We start from the raw sequence: 18,494 nt of genomic DNA on the forward strand, positions 1-18,494 counted from the left end.
CAGTATCTCTAATGGCTTTCAAAGTGGTAGATGACATGAGAAGAGTGAGCATAGAAAAGTTTAATTAGATAGCCTATAGTCATAAAAGAAACCAGAACTGAAAAAAATTTAGAATCACAGAATTTCTGAATTGAAAGTTTTCTAGTTAAACTCTTTATCCAATGCTGAAAAACCAATGCATCTCTCCTAAAAGTGGACATCCAGCTTCTGCACAAAAACTTCTTTCTGCTTGTTTCATAATGATTATTTGGGAAAAGACTTTTAGAATAAAGCCATTTTCTTGAATGAATGAAATTAGAAACATTCTTAACCAACCAATTTTGGAAGGAAAAAACAAGCAGTGTTTACTGTGACAAAATGAATTTGGAATGCATTGTTATTACTTGCTAAGAAGCTGGGTGACAGAATAGCCCATTAGTGAACCACATTTTCCACTTATATTAATCACAAAAGTTCATATTCGAGAATTAACAGTTGATTTGTATGGTGAGTTGTTCTTCTTTCTCTAAATTGTAAATTATTTTCAATAGTAACTAAAGCTGCTGGTTTCCTGATTCCATGAATTAAAAATAAAAGCATTAAAAACTATTGAAACAAATTTTACAGATTTTATTAAACTTTGGAAAAGAAAACCTTTCTATTCTCAAAAAATTAAGAAAAATGAATGATAGTATATTCCATGCATTCTAGTTGATCTTGGGTGATGAGGGCAGAGATAGGGAACAATCCACCAAATCTAAGAAAATAGAAGTATTCTATCCTTTTTCTAAAAGCTACCTGAGACAGAACTGTCAACATGGATTATTTCTTTTGTAATTGAAACACACTCTTAGGATGAAAATGCTACATATTATTATTCTTAATAATGAGTTCATTCTCATTTCCTTAAGCACACCCCTATATCTTTTTCTATTTACCATGCTCCACTTTAAATGAATGGGAACATCAATACAGAGAAGATACGTAAAGAAAAGAACAAGATTCCAACAGACCACAAAATGAAGCATACATGCTGCTAAAAAATCCTTCAGACTGTCATAATTTCAAAATGTGACTTTCTTTTCTAACTTGAACATTTTCAATCTAATTTATCAAATTCGTTTTCATTTATGTTTGGCTTCCATGCCTTCATGGGCAGAAAACATGAAAGATCAGGAAAATTATTAAACCCTCAGGTTCATCCTCAGTACTGGGATGCCAGTACTTTATCCTGACCTAACTCACTGCAGGAATGGAAGAGGTTTGGTTTGTGGTTTTTGTTGTTGTTTGTTTTGTTTTGTTTTGTTTTTGAGACAGAGGCTCTCTCTGTCACCCAGACTGGAGTACAGTGGCACAATCTCGACTCATTGCAACCTCTGCCTCCTGAGTTTAAGCAATTCTCCTGCCTCAGCCTACCGAGTAGCTGGGATGATAGGCACCCGCCACCGCGCCTAGCTAATTTTTGTATTTTTAGTAGAGATGGAGTTTCACCATCTTGGCCAGGCTGGTCTTGAACTCCTAACCTCGTGATCCACCTGCCTTGGCCTCCCAAAGTGCTAGGATTACAGGCATAAGCCACCACGCCCAGCCTGGAAGAGTTTTAAGAAAGCACTTCGAGCTCTAAGCTAAAGGAAAAAAAAATTAACACATAGCCAATCTTCAGTGATCTATGGTTAAATAAGACAGAAATAGTGTATTGCATATGTCAAAAATCAGCAGATAATCCAAGATGTCATTTCTTTTTTTTGTTTTGTTTTGTTTTCTGAGGCAGGGTCTCACTCTGTTGCCCAGGCTGCAGTACAGCGACATGATCATGACTCACTGCAGCCTTGACCTCCTGGGCTCAAGTGATTCTCCCACCTCAGCCTCCTAAGTAGCTGGAACTACAGACTTGCGCCACCATGCCCAGCGAATTTTTTATTTTTTGTAGAGACAGGGTCTGGCTATGTTATCCAGGCTGGTCTCAAACTCCCGGACTCAAGTGATCCTCCCACCTCAGCCTCCCAAAGTTTTGAGATTACAGGCATGAATTGTAGTGCATGGCCCAAGATGTCATTTCTTTTTTTTTTTTTTTTTTTTTTTTTTTGAGACGGAGTCTCACGCTGTTGCCCAGGCTGGAGTGCAGTGACTGCGATCTCGGCTCACTGCAAGCTCCGCCTCCTGGGTTCACGCCATTCTCCTGCCTCAGCCTCCTGAGTAGCTGGGACTACAGGCGCCCACCACCGCGCCCGGCTAATTTTTTGTATTTTTAGTAGAGACGGGGTTTCACTGTGGTCTCGATCTCCTGACCTTGTGATCCACCCGCCTCGGCCTCCCAAAGTGCTGGGATTACAGGCTTGAGCCACCGCGCCCGGCCCCAAGATGTCATTTCAAGCAACAGTTTCAACAACCCTCTGTGGGATAGTTCTCGTAAGAAATTTACAAGCTACAAGCCTCATGGCTTGAAATCCCACCTGCCCACCCCATGATAGATGTAATGAAGAACAACAAAGCCACCCAAGGGGGTAAGAGGTAGGAGGAAGGAGAAGAAAGAATCCTGGATATTTTACAGACAATACTGTAGACCCCCAAGTTAGGGAGCTATACTGTTATTTCAAAAATATTGTGCATATCTTTGGGACTATTAGAATCCTGCTGAATTTCTGAAAATTGAGTCATAGTCACACAGCAGGTCACACAGCTTCAAAAGAATGCCCTCTGTGGGAAAAAATAACCCCATTTAAACTTTCTGATTGGAATTGTTCATTTATTCTTAGCACTCTTTTTTATTTTCTAGAGTGGAAGACTAACACACACATGTTAAAATAAAAGGACTGTCAAAATTCTGTGCCCAGAAAACATCTTGTGGTTCATTTGAAAGCAGTTAAAGTGTTAACAGCAATAAATACTATGCTTAAGTATCCTTAAATGTTATTTTCACCAATAAGATACTATAAAAAATATTTGTAAATACATGCTAAAAGTATACCTTTCTTCCCTAGTATAAAAAAGTCAATCATTTAAAATATTGAATTTGGATAACAAATTAGCAAATCATTTTACTTTAGCATGAAATATTGCTTTCTGTCTCTCTTTCTCTCTCTCACAACCACACACGCACACACACATGCAAATGGTAAAGAAAGGAGTAAACAAAACTGAAGACAATAACATTTCATGAAGGAATTTGCTCTTTATATATTTGAATCCTAAGTAGTCATAATTCATGCAGTTACTAAAAATATGAACTACTACTTCTATAAAGAAGGACATTTTGTTAGACTCACCAGACTAAGTATTTTGATTGGTAACTTGTTTAAGCCATTAATTGTCATGATCTTGTTGTTGGCCAAACTAAGGTGAATTAGATTGTTGCACTTCTCTAGTCCACTGATTTCTTCTATCTCATTGCCTATATACCATGACTACGTTTAAGGAAAATGTTATTAAAAGCATTTGGAAGAAAAAAAGAATCAGTGTTAAATCATCAGTAGACAAAGCAGCCCGCAGCTTAAATAAAGAATGATTATATGCCCAATATAGGATGATTATTAATCCTGAAGTACATTTTTCCATACAGAACATGTCATATTTTATACAATTTTTATTTTTAAAAGGCATAGCAGCCGGGTGTGGTGGCTCATGCCTGTAATCCCAGCACTTTGGGAGGCCAAGGTGGGCAAATCACGAGGTCAGCAGATCGAGACCATCCTGGCTAACATGGTGAAACCCCATCTCTACTAAAAATACAAAATTTAGCTGGGCGTGGTGGTGGATGCCTGTAGTCCCAGCTACTCGGGAGGACGAGGCAGGAGACTGGTGTGAACCTGGGAGGCGAAGTTTGCAGTGAGCCGAGATCGTGCCATTGCACTCCAGCCTGGGCGACAGAGCGAGACTCCATCTCAAAATTAAAAAGGCATAGCTTTTGAGTGTGCTGGGTTGTATTTGACTCATTTAATCGGTATGGAAAGAAAAATCACCGTGGCTCATAGCTGCCTCGTTGGCACTGTGCTTTCCCTTGATCAATTAAGTCCCCATGAGAAACTCATGTGTGTTCCCACAGGCAGAACTTCTGACTACCAGATCGCCCTGCAGGGGCAACATGCACCAATCATTATTATCCTCATAACTGGGCTAAGAGCCTGGGAGATGTCATCTGTAGCAAATGGGTGGTCCAAAGACCAATACCCTGTTATAGAAAGGAACAGCCCTTTCTTTCTGTCTACATTGACCTCCATTCTCCTTGTAAAATCAATGAGGCTTAAACTCTGCCTTACTTTCTTCATCTGTTAAGTTCCATTTATTGTGAAAATTTTAGCTTATCTTCTGTGTTCCATCTTGTAGTCACCTAACACTACAATCTCAAAGTCATTAATTCTGTTCAGCTCTCTCTGTTCTCAAACTCTTTGACCAGTTTCCAGGATTTAATGTCATTTCCCCATCAAAGCTCAGTTTTTCCTCTCAAGTAACTCATGACATCTCCATTTCTCAGCCACTCATAATCTGCGAGGCATCCAATCACCAAGACCTGCCATGTTTTTGCCTTAAAATATCTCTTTAATGATTTCTTTCCTTTTTGTTCACTCGTCTGCCAACTTAACTCACCGTTAATATCAACAGTTACATGAATATCCATTACTTTCTGCCCTAAAGTCACTCTATACACTGTAGGCTGATTAATTTTTTAAAATATTGATTGAATATCATGTTTCAATTTAAAAATTCTCATCGAATTCCAAATTCCTCACTCTTCTATCTAAGGCCCTTTACTATAAGCAAAACCTGTTTATCCAGTTCCATCTACATTATCATCCAATGAGAATACCCTATTCCTGCCAGGTCAATTTCTCAATAGTTCTGGAATGTACCAAGAACTTTTTCCTACTTCTTTCTAAACCACATCCATTCGTCAAGACAACTCCAAATCCCACTTTTTTCTTTTTTTTTTAAACATTCACATTAAATCAATATCTTAAGTATTTCTTTTTGACATATAACACTCATTCTCTTACTATTTATCTTCTATTACTTTTTAAATACATAAATAAGTGAAAATGATAGGCTACGAGAACATGTTCACAACATATATTAGCAGACAAAAGATTCTACCTAGAATACATTAAAAATGACAATAAATCAATAGAAAAGAAACAACCCAATAAAAAATGGACAACGAATATGCCCAGGCAATTTCCAAAAGAGTGAATCCAAGTGGCTAATAAACATATGAAAAGACATTCTGTCTCACCTGTAGTCACGAGAATGCAAATTAAGATAAGCTGCCATTCCTTACCCATCAGCTTGGCAAACATTTTAAAGTAAAAGGTTTTGAGTAACATATACTTTTATACTACTGAGAGAGTTCATTATGATATAGCCACTTTAGAGGCAATTTTGCAATGTCTATCATAACTGTAAATATGTCACAGCCATTCCATTTCTTAGTATATATTCTAGACAAACCATTTCTTCCTCAAAGCCTCTCCTGGTCATCTTCTAATCTCCAGCTATCTCCTTCCATTAATCAGAGAAACAAAGAATTTTTTAAAAAAAGAAGGAAGAAGTCATAAATATTACAAAAACATTATGCCTCCATAATTATTTGTAATTATCCCAACTCTACTACTTAGTAGATTTTTCATTTAAAGTGGGGATAGTATCAGGTGGCCATTAAGGCCAAAAGTTAGGCCATGGGAAAAAAATTAGAAAATGGGTGTGAATGAGCAGCAAACCATAAATCATCTCACAATTAAAAGGCATTGATATCATTACCAAATTACATTACATGAGGCCAAGGAAGCACGTCCTCTATCTCTTGGCCAATAGCACAGAAATGAAAAATTCGAGGTTAGGATTAAGCCTGAAAATACTTAGGCCAGAGAAAGAGGTAAATAAGGAAACTAGACAAAAATGTAAAATGTACCAGAAATTCTTGGGTTTTCCTCAATGGTTTCAGTTTCAATCCTTGGATTGAAGTACAGCTCTGTTTGTGGTCAATATGCGTTTTCAAATCTGTTTCCATAAAGCTTCCTGCCAGAATAGCCCTTCAAACAGATGTGTGTGCTCGCAAATACTATCCTTTCTGGTTCTATTTTCTTTGGGCTGCTTAAATAATTGTTCTGAAACTAGAACAAAGACCAGATCTTTGTAGATACAGATTGTAACAAAATATGAATATGAAACATGAGAAATAGGAGATCAAACTATCTCACTCAGGTATGGATGAAATAAAATACCCTTGGAGCGGGCAATCTTTGGCAACAAAAACTATGCAAGGAAAACTTCGAATGGCCATCTGTCTCAGTTTAGCAAAGACAGGAATCACGTTTAAGTCCTATTTTAGGAGCACTAGAGTGTCCTGGTAGCTCTACCCCAACCAAGGTGAAGATACTCTGAATCACGGCAGAATAAAACCAGTGCTTGTGGGTATCTGCCTCAGGAAGTCTTCTCATGGGAAGCAGGCAAGGATCAGAAAACTAGAAAACAGGAATCCTGAAATTATCAAGAGATATCAGGAATCAAAAAGGAAAGCTTGTTTATTATGTCTACAGTAATTTTCTAAGACATTAGAGGCTAACCACAGTTCCCTTGGTACATCCAACTTACTCTCTGGCTTGGACTCCCACAGCTAGTCATGTGTTCTGAAATTAGCACTGCAAGGACAGAGAGGAGGAGGAATTCAGACGCTCACTGCAATCACAGCCATGGTTTCTGCAGGTACCATTGCAGTCACTAACAGCACTGGGGCAAAGGAGCAGGAGTTGCCTGAATATCTCTGTTGAGAAATATGCTCATTCCAGAAAAATTATTTCCTCCTATTTCTCAGCTTTTCACTCTCCTTTAAATATCAGGGAACTTCAGCACTCTAAATTAATCAGGCTTCTGAGTATAGAGAACTTTCTATAGTGACACAGCAGCTTTTTCCTCTACTTGCTCCCACAGTCACCTCATGTGTGCCTGGGGGCACTGCCAACAGTCAATATGCAGGCCTGGGCCATAGAGAGCTTTGAGTTCATAGTTGGTCTTCAATATCTTTATCTCCCCAAACTCTCGTTCTCTTAAGAACCTTCAGAAAATGTTACTTGCCCTTCCTCCTAACGTTATTCGTGTTCTTTCATAGGTCTTGGGACTTCCTGATAAAAAGAAACATAATCTGATAAATCACTACACATTACAATGAGTTAGCTTACTGGGTTAATCCTCTTAGGTATATTTTAATTTTAAAAGACTGCTATCGGGAGAAAGAAACTCAGAAGAACTCAAAATCATCATAACACATTCCAGCTCTAAACTTTTATGATTCTGTGAATAAATCTTTTAAAGTGAAATTGCAGATCCTTGGGGAAACTGAATGAAAGAATCCTGTGGCACTTAAGCATAACTTTACAACTGGGGAAAAACCCAACAATATATTTTTACATTTTGACGATGCTGTCAGTAGTTCACAATGCTTGACATGAATTATTCACTAGTTCAGTATTTGCTCTTATTCATTTGTCTACAATCATAAAATATGGTTCAGGTGTATAGAAAACAGTTACTGAGAAATAGTAGGAAATCCATCACAGTCTTCTTAGTGGAGAGAGCTGCAATGATGGCTTTAATCAAAACCAATCCTGAAAGATCTATATCACCTTACCAGTGAAAAATGCTCTTCACTGTGGGAGAGAATCTCTCCAAGAAATGAAACATGCATAGTTTAAATGCCTCTGTGACAAAAGTTGTAATTACTCAATGAATTGCAACATGGGAAAAACAATGGAATTCAGAAGTCTCAGTTCAACCATTTAGCAAGTTGTTGACCCTTCTGGAGTCCCAGGCTCCTCTTCCATAAAATAAAATAGTGATTAGCACTAGCTGATCTCTAAATTTCTGTCTGGAATTAAATTTCTATGAATTTTTAAATTCCATTATTCTATCATGATAAATTCTAATAAACAACTAGCCAATGTTTATAGGTAAAGAATAAACTGTACCCTTTCTTAAGAACAAATATACTTACTTAACCTTGGCAAAGCTTATTGTATTGCAATTTAGGATGATTATCAATTAATCATCAATTATCCACATATGGAAAGACAAAATAGTGTAAGATGAAAAATTGGTATCTTATAGTTACCGATTCATTCTGAAATATTGATATAATCTACTACAATTACACTGTCGGTATAACTAGCTCAACTGATTTGTTTTTATTTTAAAGAATTATTTTCAAAGAAATTAATTTAGAATTTTCGGGTTTTTAAATTTTTACATAGAGCTGAGTTAAGTTTAATACTTGATTCACCATTGACCTATGCTTGACTGATTTTATTTTAAAAATATGAGCATGCTTGAAACTAGTGCCCCTCAGCCCGATCAGTAGAAAATTAACAACTTGAACCTACCTCTGCATACCTCTCCTGTCAAATCCCTGTGTCTCCTTCCCAGAGATAGTAACTATGCTCAGTTGTCTCTTTCCTCTTACCTTCCTCCCTTAGTTTTAAGCCTAAATTTTATTTACATGCAGGTAGATATATTTCATTCATTTTCTCATACTGTATGATATGCTGTTGTGTGACTATACCATAACTCATGCTTTCTCTTATGAATGTGTGTTTGGGCTGTTTCAATTTTTTACTAGTACAAGCAATACTGCTATGAACATTCTTATACAATGCTCCAGGTACACATATGCTAAACTTTCCACGTGTAGGAGTAAAAGTACTAGGTCATAGTGAACTTGGATGCTCAACTTTATAAGACAATATAAAATTGTTTCCTATGGTGGTTGAACTAATTTCATACCCACAAACAAGGTAAAAAGATCTTCTGGATCTACAAGTTCTCCAACACTTGGTATGTTTTGATTTCTTAAGTTTTGTCAATTGAATGGATATAATACAATATCCATTAATATCCATTAAGAGCACATATCATATGGTCTTTAGTTGCATTTATCTGAATACAAATGAGGTTGATATCTCTTCTTATGTTTATTTGCCTTCTCTGATTTATTTTCCATAAAATTCTTTTTCTCATCTTTTATTTTGCCCATCTTGTTATCCAGGGACATGCAATATATTTCTCTTTAGTTAGGCCTTCAACACCCTTAAATAGAGTTTTGTTAGTCCCCCTACCCCCACAAGTCTTATTCATCTTTAATAAGATTTGTTTTTGTTGTTTTTATAAATGGGTTTCTTTTAAAAGTTGTTTTCTAATTGCTTGTTTCTGGCATACAGAAATGCAACTGATTTCTGTTTATTGAAGTCATATCTAGTCATGTTGTTGAAGCCTCAAAACTCTATTATTTCTAGTAGCTTATTGCACATTTTTAATATTCTCTATAGATAAACATGTCATTTGCAAAGAATGACTTTTATGTTCTCCTTACTAACCTTTACACCTTTAATTTCTTTCTCTTGTTTTATGGTGTTGGCTAAGACCTCCAAAATAATGATGGGTTGAAGTGGCAATGGCAGACATCCTAACTTGTTCCCATTTTAAAGGAGAAAGCTTAGAACATGTCCCCAGTTAGGATAAAGTGTATTTCAAAGATTTTTGTAGACATCCTCTATGAATTTGTGGAAATTCCCTATTACTAGTTCACTGAGAGTTTTTATTGTGAATGAGAGCTGGATTTTATTAAATTGTCTGTTGAGTCTCTATATCTCTGGATCATAAGGTTTATTTCCCTTAATCTATTAACATAGTTAATTATGTTTATAGATTTTCTAATATTAAACTCTCCATACACTCCTGAGAAAAACCCAATTTGGTGGTAATACATAGTCTTTTTAATACACTGTCAGATTCTGTTGCTAATATTTTGTTTAGGACTTTTACAGATATATCATGGGTGAGACAAGCCTGTCATTTTCCTTTCTCTTATTGCTCCTTGGCTGGCTTAGATATCAAAGTAACCTCATTAAAATGAATTGTGAATATGCCTTCTATTTTTAGTGTTTGAAAGAATTTGTTCACTATTGGAAGGTCTGTTTTGAAAATTTTGGGTCTAGGCTTTTTTGGTAGAAGATTTTTAATTTTTTAATTTAGCTTATTTTAATTTATAATAAATTACTTTTATAGTTATAGGACTACCCAGGGTTTCTATTTCCAAGCTAGATGTGTAATATTTTCCTAGGAATTTTTGTATTTCATCCAAGTTTTCAACTGTACTGACATAAAAGTTGTTTCAAAATTCTCTTTTTAATCAAACTTTTAATATTTTCAAAAACAGTCTAATCTAGTGATTTTTCCTCTCAAGACCTTAATTTATCATCTAGATACATTTTTGCTTTCTGCTGTCCAGAAAAGCTTGTGAAACTTCACCACCTGTATCATGCACAATATGATATGCTTACACAGAACCGGAGAGAAAGAAGTATATTTCATGCTGTTTCAAAACTAGCCTACTATCTTTTCAAAAGATCTAAGAAGTTTATTTCATTAACAGTTGATGAATGATAGTTTGTTTTTGCATTTTTTAAAACACAGGCAAGAAATGGTGCCACGTTACACTCTAATTATATACCCATGTTCTGAACTTCTATTGGTTTTGATGTAATAATTACAGCTTTTTATACTTTAGTGATAAGACTCAATTGCTACATCTAATGTCAAGGAAAAAAAAAACCCTGATTCCTTTTTTCATGATATCTGACATTTACAAAGTCATGATACTTTAGTTTTTACACGGAAAGCTAAATGTATATAGAAATTAAGACTCTCATGATAGAAATGTTTTCAACTGTGTTTTGAGTCCAAAATACTGCGGAGTTGTTTTCTTTGGCAATTCCATGTCAAAACATGGAATGTTTTCTGGGGGAACAAGAGATCTCCATAACAAACTCCAGACTGTCATGTCACCATCAGCATTCCAGGTACCCTAATTGCTGAATTCTTCTGGCTAGCAAGAATTTAGGGGCTGCTGACTTCTAGACCAACCAGTGTTTTTGTTTGTTTGTTTTTGTTTTGAGATGGAGCCTTGTTCTGTCGCCAGGCTGGAGTACAGTGGTACAATCTCAGCTCACTGCAACCTCTACCTCCCAGGTTCAAGCGATTCTCTCGCCTCAGCCTCCCAAGTAGCTGGGGACTACAGGCACGTGCCACCACGCCCAGCTAATTTTTGTATTTTTAATAGAGACAAGGTTTCACCATGTTGGCCAGGATGGTCTCTATCTCTTGATCTCATGATTCGCCCACTTTGGCCTCCCCAAGTGCTGGGATTACAGGTGTGAGCCACCACTCCCGGCCTAGACCAACCCCAGTGTTTCTTAAGCTTTAATGTGCGCTCAAATTGCTTTGGGTGGGGGGGTCTTATTAAAATGCAAATTCTGATTTCTTAGGTCTGCAATGGAGCCCAAGAACCTGCATTTCTATGAAGTTCCAGGTGATGCTGCTGCGTGGACCTTCCTGTGAAGTACTCTACACAGCCTGAGATAAATGGATGTCTGAGCCAGATAGCTTCTGGACTGTCCGGTTATCTCTTTGCAAACTCAAAATATATGATAGTCAAGCATGAAGTGAAGGTTCTACAGAGATACGCTGCTAATGTGTATGCTTTTAGTTTGTCAACAAAACGTGTTATTTTGGTCACTTTCTGATTTCTCTGTTAGACTATAATCAGAAAAACTTGCTCATTTAAGCATCATCTAAATGTCCACTAATTGCTCATTTTCACACACAGGTTCTAAAGAGAGTGGTGCTGTGTTCCAAGCTTTCCATCATATATGAATAAAGGATTTTTTCTTTTACAAGATACGTCTTCAAGAAGATGTACCCTCTGTTGTCCCTCATCTCAGCCTTATCACAAATGTAGTATGTACTAGCTGCTGTCATATCCCTGAATGAGGCACCCAAGGCAATCAATTCATTCTCCATTCTGTCCCCAAAAATCCTCAGGTGAATAGAAACATACTTACTGAGAAAGAGAAGTTACGGGCTCCCCTGCCACCAAGAAAACATCAGTCTCTGGTGTGAAGAAGAGACTCAAGCTCATTAAACTCAGGATCTCCAATTAGCCCCTTAGGCTCTAGAAGTTGGAGCTCGCTGTCTTTAAAGTAGGTGCTCTGCTTGCATGGGAGCCTGGCTCATGAAATAGGTATGTTCAAATCATATCAAAAGTTCTTTTTTTAAAAAAAGAATGAAAGCATATTTAAAATACATTAGACAAGCTTACTATTTAAAGAGAACTTAGCATGAACTCATTGTAAAATAAATAATCACTAATTTTCCTTATGACCATATCTAGATTTTCAAATACTGAATTTATATAAAATAGGACACAAGTTTCAGTAAATTTGAAGAAAGGAGTTAATTTTTTTTTTTTCTTTTGAGATGTAGTCTCACTCTGTTACCCAGGCTGGAGTACAGTGGCACAATCTTGGCTCACTACAACCTCTGCCTCCTGGGTTCAAGCAATTCTTGTGCCTCAGCCTGCCAAGTAGCTGGGATTACAGGTGTGCCCCACCACACCTGGCTAATTTTTGTATTTTTAGTAGAGGCAGGGTTTCCGCCATGTTGGCCAGGCTGGTCTTGAACTCCTGACCTCAGGTGATCCAGCTGCCTTGGCCTCTCAAAGTGCTAGGATTACAGGTGTGAGCCAACACACCCAACTGATAAAGGAGTTAATTACAACAGAACTTCTTCTCTGGTTCTAGAATAAGAATAAGCCTACACTTATCAGAAGGATGACTATCTTACTTAGCTTTTCAGGGGTAAGATACTCTTGGCAAGCTTTGACTCACAGTTTCATTTCTTGGTAAATAAAATATTTATCCTCATTTTGTGAATATCAATTCCTAGTCATTTAAATGAATCACATCTCTATTAAATTGCTTATCTGGTACTAGTCCATGTAATCTAGTACAATTCTTGAATATGTAGCCTTTAATTTTTATATTGTTTTTAAAATTTTCCCCTTTACTTATTCAAAGGATACCATCCAAAATTAGTTTAGTGAGAGCATGATACGCCGACAGATCACAAATTTCAGAAATGTGGTTGTGGGAAAAGTCCGCCTTCTGGCAAGAAAAAGAGAACAAAATGTTACATTAATATTTTATTTTTCATATTTACCACAATTAACTGCACAAGAAGAAGGTATTTCCGAATGTAAAGTTAGAATTCATTACTGAAAGTACACTAAGGCTAAAGGAGTCATCTGTCTTTAATCTTTTTTTTTTTTTTTTTTTGAAATGGAGTGTTGCTGTGTTGCCCAGGCTAAAGTGCAGTGGTATGATCTTAACTCACTGCAACCTCTGCCTCCTGGGTTCAAGCGATTTTCCTGCCTCAGCCTCCTGAGTAGCTGGGATTACAGGTGCCCACCACCACACCCAGCTAGTTTGTTTGTATTTTTAGTAGAGATGGGGTTTCACCATGTTAGCCAGGATGGTCTCAATCTCCTAACTTCATGATTCACCCACCTCAGCCTCCCAAAGTGCTGAGATTGCAGGCGTGAGCCACCGCGCCCAGCCATTTAATCATTTTCTGACTGGGATACTTTCTGTCCACCTTGAGAATAGTAAGAAGGCCTCTTCCTTACTGTGCACAGGAACCTCCCAATAACCTAAACGCTTTCAATTCCTGCAGCCATGCTCTCCACTTTTAGCATTTATTTTAAATGTCCTTGGTCTTCCTGCAGGATTTACCTCAATTTCATCCTTACCTACAACCATTTTATTTTCTCTACTGCCCAGTAAACTGTATTCACTTCATTTCTGTGCATATCTTCTTTCCTGTTCCTTTACCTTTTCTATTCCTATTTCCATATATTGTCCCATGATACTCTCTAAATGCCAAAATATTCAATTTTTTTTTTTTTTTGAGGTGGAGTCTCACTCTGTTGCTCAAGCTGGAGTGCTGTGGTGCGATCTCAGCTCACTGCAACCTCCGCCTCCCGGGTTCAAGCAATTCTCCTGCCTCAGCCTTCCAAATAGCTGGGACTGTAGGCGTGTGCCACCGCACCCGGCTAATTTTTTTTTTTTTTGTATTTTTAGTAGAGACGGGGTTTCACTGTATTAGCCAGGATGGCCTCGATCTCCTGACCCACCTCCTGGTCCACCCGTCTCGGCCTCCCAAATTGTTGGGATTATAGGTGTGAGCCACCATGCCTGGCCTAGTCTTTCTTATTCATCTCCAGGCAATGCCTCTTCAACTTTACATTCTTTCTCAAAGTTGACTACTGTAGGAAAGCATTTTCAGCAACATCTGTTGTTTCTAGTCAAACATGTAAGACTAAAAAACAATATTAAATAACTTAAATTATTCACCTACTGGCAAAAGATAAACAAAAAAGTTTTTTTAAGGAAAGAAAAACTCAAGTTTTAGAAACACTGCATTCATAATATGCTGGGTACATGATAATCATTTTCAGGAAAACTATCAATCAATTACATAATAAGTGCTATTCTTATTTTTCCATGTCCTTTAAAATAGTGATTTCACCCCCCAAATTTATGGAGATTATTTTAGCAACACATTAAATACTAAATCCTTTAAATACTAAAAACTTTATATAGTAAATACTAAAAACTAATTTAGATACAACTCAAATGGCATAGAAAACTGATGAAGTGAATTGCAATATAGCAAGCAACAGGACTACTTAGTAAAATACAAGTGAGCAGACCATATGAAGAAACAAATGTACAAATAAAAGTGTTACTAAAAAAATCAGAACACCAAATGTATGCATATGCAAATGGGAGCTAGGTAAAATGCATACTATGAAATAAGTCAGTTTGGCATGATGTAAATGGAGTTTAACGTTCATTTTTTTCTTCTATAGAATAATAATAAACTAGGAATAAACTTATCATATAGGGCTTACTTATCATTGACACGTTTTCATGAACACCTTTCATTCTGGTGCTTCTGGTGCCATAGCATGACATCTATGTAACTACACTTCAGGCAGGGGAGCTAATACTATGCTCTCTATGTAGCTATGGTATTAGATTTCTTTTGCTTTTCTTTTTTTTTTTAGATGGAGTCTCACTCTGTCGCCCAGGCTGGAGTGCAGTGGCTCAGTCTTGGCCCACTGCAACCTGAGCCCCCCAGTTCAAGCGATTCTCCTGCCTCAGCCTCCTAAGTAGCTGGGACTATAGGCTCCCACCACCACGCCAGGCTAAATTTTGTATTTTTAGTAGAGGCGGGGTTTCACCATGTTGACCATGGCTGGTCTCGAACCCCTGACCTCAAGTGTCAGCCTCCCAAAGTGCTGGGATTACAGGCCTGAGCCACTGCGCCCAGTCAGTTTTCTTGAAAGACCTTAAAGGGGTTTGTGCCACTGTTTGGACTCCCATTGGAACCTAGAGCTTGGAAAAAGTAGCCATCAAGTCAAATTAACATTTTTCACCTAGTAAGAGCAAAAGCATTCTAATAAATACAAAAAGAGTGTACGTACAAGTCCCCACTCTAGCAAATGCATGTTCTCTCTGGTTGGTGGTACCAGGTTCATAGATATTAAATGAAAAGGAAGTGGAGCTTCTCAAGAGGGTGGGGGATAGTACACGAGCCTGACTTACTGGAAAGAAGTGGGCTGTGAGGTCTCAGACGGCGGGTTCAATCCCAGTTCCGCTACCTCCCAGCAAAGGTGAAGTTAGTTACTTAACCTTTCATGCTTCAGTATCAGGACAGTATCAGCTGCCCCACAGCTTTATTGGCGGGATTAAATAATACATTGAAAACACCTGAGGCTGGGCGCAACAGCTCACACCTGTAATCCCAGCACTTTGGGAGGCCAAGGCGGGCAGATCACCTGAGGTCAGGAATTTGAGACCAGCCTCGTCAACATGGTGAAACCCCATCTCTACTAAAAATACAAAATTAGCCAGGTGTGGTGGTTCGTGCCTATAATCCCAGCTACTCAGGAGGCTGAGGTAGAAGAATTGCTTGAACCTGGGAGGTGGAGGTTGCAGTGAGCCAAGATCTCGCCATTGCACTCCAGCCTGGGCAACAAGAGTGAGACTCCATCTCAAAAAAAAAAAACAAAAAAAGAAAAGAAAAGAAGACAAACACCAGGAAGCCACCATCATTCCTTCCCAGGTCTACACAGAGCTCACAGTGGCTCGCAGCACCTCAGGGTATAGCCTGGCACTTGGTACACACTTCTCTAAAATGACCAATATATTTGCTCGTAATTCTCCAGGAGCTCAGAACCTTAAAGATGGGGTCTATGATTTGTTTTTGTTCGTTTGTGGGGTCTTTCTGGGAGAGTGCAAGGAAGGGGTATGAAAGGCAGAAACTCCAAAGTTTTTCCTGGGGTAGGGATCATGCTGTTACCATGAATGACTGCCCTGTGGCTTCAGGCAAGGCGACTGGAACAGCAAAAGGAGGAGCAAATCAGCTCTGCAAATTCAATTCCTGATAACCTCAAAACCCTGCGGCCCCACACTGAGTACAGACAGGCACCTAGTGCGGCTTCCTGCACAAAGGAATGTCACCCTGGCAAAAACTACAATTTCAAAGGGAAAAAGTGTGCTATTGATAACGGAATGATATAAAATAGAAGAACAATTGAAAATTAAGGTCTCTCATCAGTATAAGGGAATGTCTGTTTCTTGATTTCAAATGGATTTTCCTATTTGTGCAACTCTCCATAGAATATTTTGGATTTAAGTTAATTTGGTTTGTAAATAAAATAAAACTAATAGATAATAAAAGGTAATAGTTGATGTCCATTCCTTAAAATAACTTTAATTAAATATTTGAGTCCAATATAACAACACTAATCACAAAACCCAGGGTGATCATTTCCAGATTTGTCAGCACATTAGAGTCACCTGATGGTCTCTTTAAAAGTCCAGGCCAGGCGTGATGGCTCACACCTGTAATCCTAGCACTTTGGGAGGCTGAGGCAGGTGGATCATTTGAGTCCAGGAGTTCAAGACCAGCCTGGGCTACATGGTGAAACCCCATCTCTACAAAAAATACGAAAAAAAATTAGCCGGGTGTTTTGGCACGTGTCTGTAGTCCCACCTACTCAGGCTGAGGTGAGAGGACCACTTGAGCCCAGGAGTCCGAGGTTGCGGTGAGACTGAGACAAGATTGTGCCACTGCACTCCAGCCTGGGCGACAGGATCACTTGAGCCCAGGAGGCTGAAGGTGTGGTGAGACAAGACTGCGCCACTGCACTCCAACCTATCTCCAAAAATAAAATGTCCAAAGCCCACACCTTACCTTGGACCACTTAAATCAGAATCTCTTGCAGTGGAATTTGGGCATCAGTAGGTCTGAAAACTCTCCCAGGGCATTCCAAAGCGCAGAAAAATGTAGGAACCACTTCTCTCTGACCTTGCTACTTAAGTATGACCCATGGATCAGTGGCATGACATCACCACGAAGGTGTTTAGTAATCACAGGCTCAGGCCCCACCCCAGACCCAACGGGTCAGAATTCCCTTTTCACAAGAACCACAGGTGATTTGGGCATGCATTTAAGCAACAGACTCACTGCTCTAGGGCATAGCAAACTATTCCATCCACCGCTGTTCACAGGTACTTTATTTCTGTTTCAGAAATGCAAAAGCAAGTGCAGAGAAGCAAGAACGGAGATCTGAAAGCATTATTTTCTTAAAAAGTAAAGTTGGATAAATAAAAGGGCAAAGTTTGAGCCTAGGACATTTTTACAGATTATTCGGATATAAAATTTTTCAGAAAAATTATTCTGCTATATGTCCCATAACATCATGCTGTACATCTCAAATATATACAATAAAATGCATTTCTTTAAATAAAATGTTCCAAGTAATATTTTTTAAAAATTGTTCTGCTATAACAACAAAAAAGTGCAATAATAACTACTATTCAAATGAGGGAAAAAGGAGACCAGAGGAAAGTTCGTTGGTTTGAACACCAGGTTTGAACAAAGCTTGCTGAAAGCCTATCCATTGACAGACCATATCCGTTTTCCAAAATAAAGGATACACAAGGTCGCCTTTTTTATTTCATTTCAGAAACTTACATTACTTACCTCTGTATCTTATTCTCTCTGAATTCTCTATTTGAGTGGTATTTTGCTTATTTAATGCACTTTTGCAAACCCCTCAACATGTGTAATTAATGTATTCATAAAGTCTACCTTGAGGTTTTTGGGTGGCTTGAAATTGAAGAATGTAGTCAAATTATTTTGAGAAGCATTAAGTTCTAGGAGATAAGGCATACAACTCACACAAGATAAATCTGGGGGGGAAACAGATACAGAATAAGGTGAGCCAATAAAATAACAAGACAAAGGCATTAAAAACAGTATACATGACCTCAGAATATTTTAAAATTATAACGGTTGCAAAGACATCTTAATTATTCCATATGAGTGAGAGGAATAAAATCAGGTGTATGTGAAACATACAAAAAAAAATGTGGAAAACTCTCGATGAGTCAATAATTTAATCCTCTTCTGCAGGGGTGGCCAATCCTTGTATGCCCTATTTTGGGGGCAGCCAAGTAACCAATCCCTGTGGCCTCTTCCTCATGCCCGCTCCCTCTCCCGCTAACAGTGAAATGCTACAAAACTTGCCAGCCTTTGAGAAAAGGATGAGAAGCAAAAGCCTT

The 18,494-nt window shown here is 38.0% G+C and overlaps 1 protein-coding gene across 10 annotated transcripts in view; it reads right to left on the reverse strand.

The window, feature by feature from the left end:
- LOC105471353 (leucine rich repeats and guanylate kinase domain containing) overlaps positions 1–18,494 on the reverse strand; it is a 138,762-nt gene that overhangs the window by 96,853 nt on the left and 23,415 nt on the right. For all 10 annotated transcript variants that reach the window (XR_011621963.1, XR_981088.2, XR_003015792.2 and 7 more), the window contains 3 exons: positions 18,022–18,122; positions 12,881–12,962; positions 3,246–3,370 (listed from right to left, as the gene is read on the reverse strand). Coding sequence is in view for 6 of the 10 variants with exons in the window: in XM_011723804.3 (XP_011722106.2) it covers positions 3,246–3,370; positions 12,881–12,962; positions 18,022–18,122 (308 nt within the window). In the remaining 4 variants the exon portion in view is untranslated. The remainder of the gene's footprint in view (positions 1–3,245; positions 3,371–12,880; positions 12,963–18,021; positions 18,123–18,494) is intronic.

This window comes from Macaca nemestrina, chromosome 4 (genome assembly GCF_043159975.1).
Source record: "Macaca nemestrina isolate mMacNem1 chromosome 4, mMacNem.hap1, whole genome shotgun sequence".
Classification (NCBI taxonomy): Eukaryota; Metazoa; Chordata; class Mammalia; order Primates; family Cercopithecidae; genus Macaca; species Macaca nemestrina.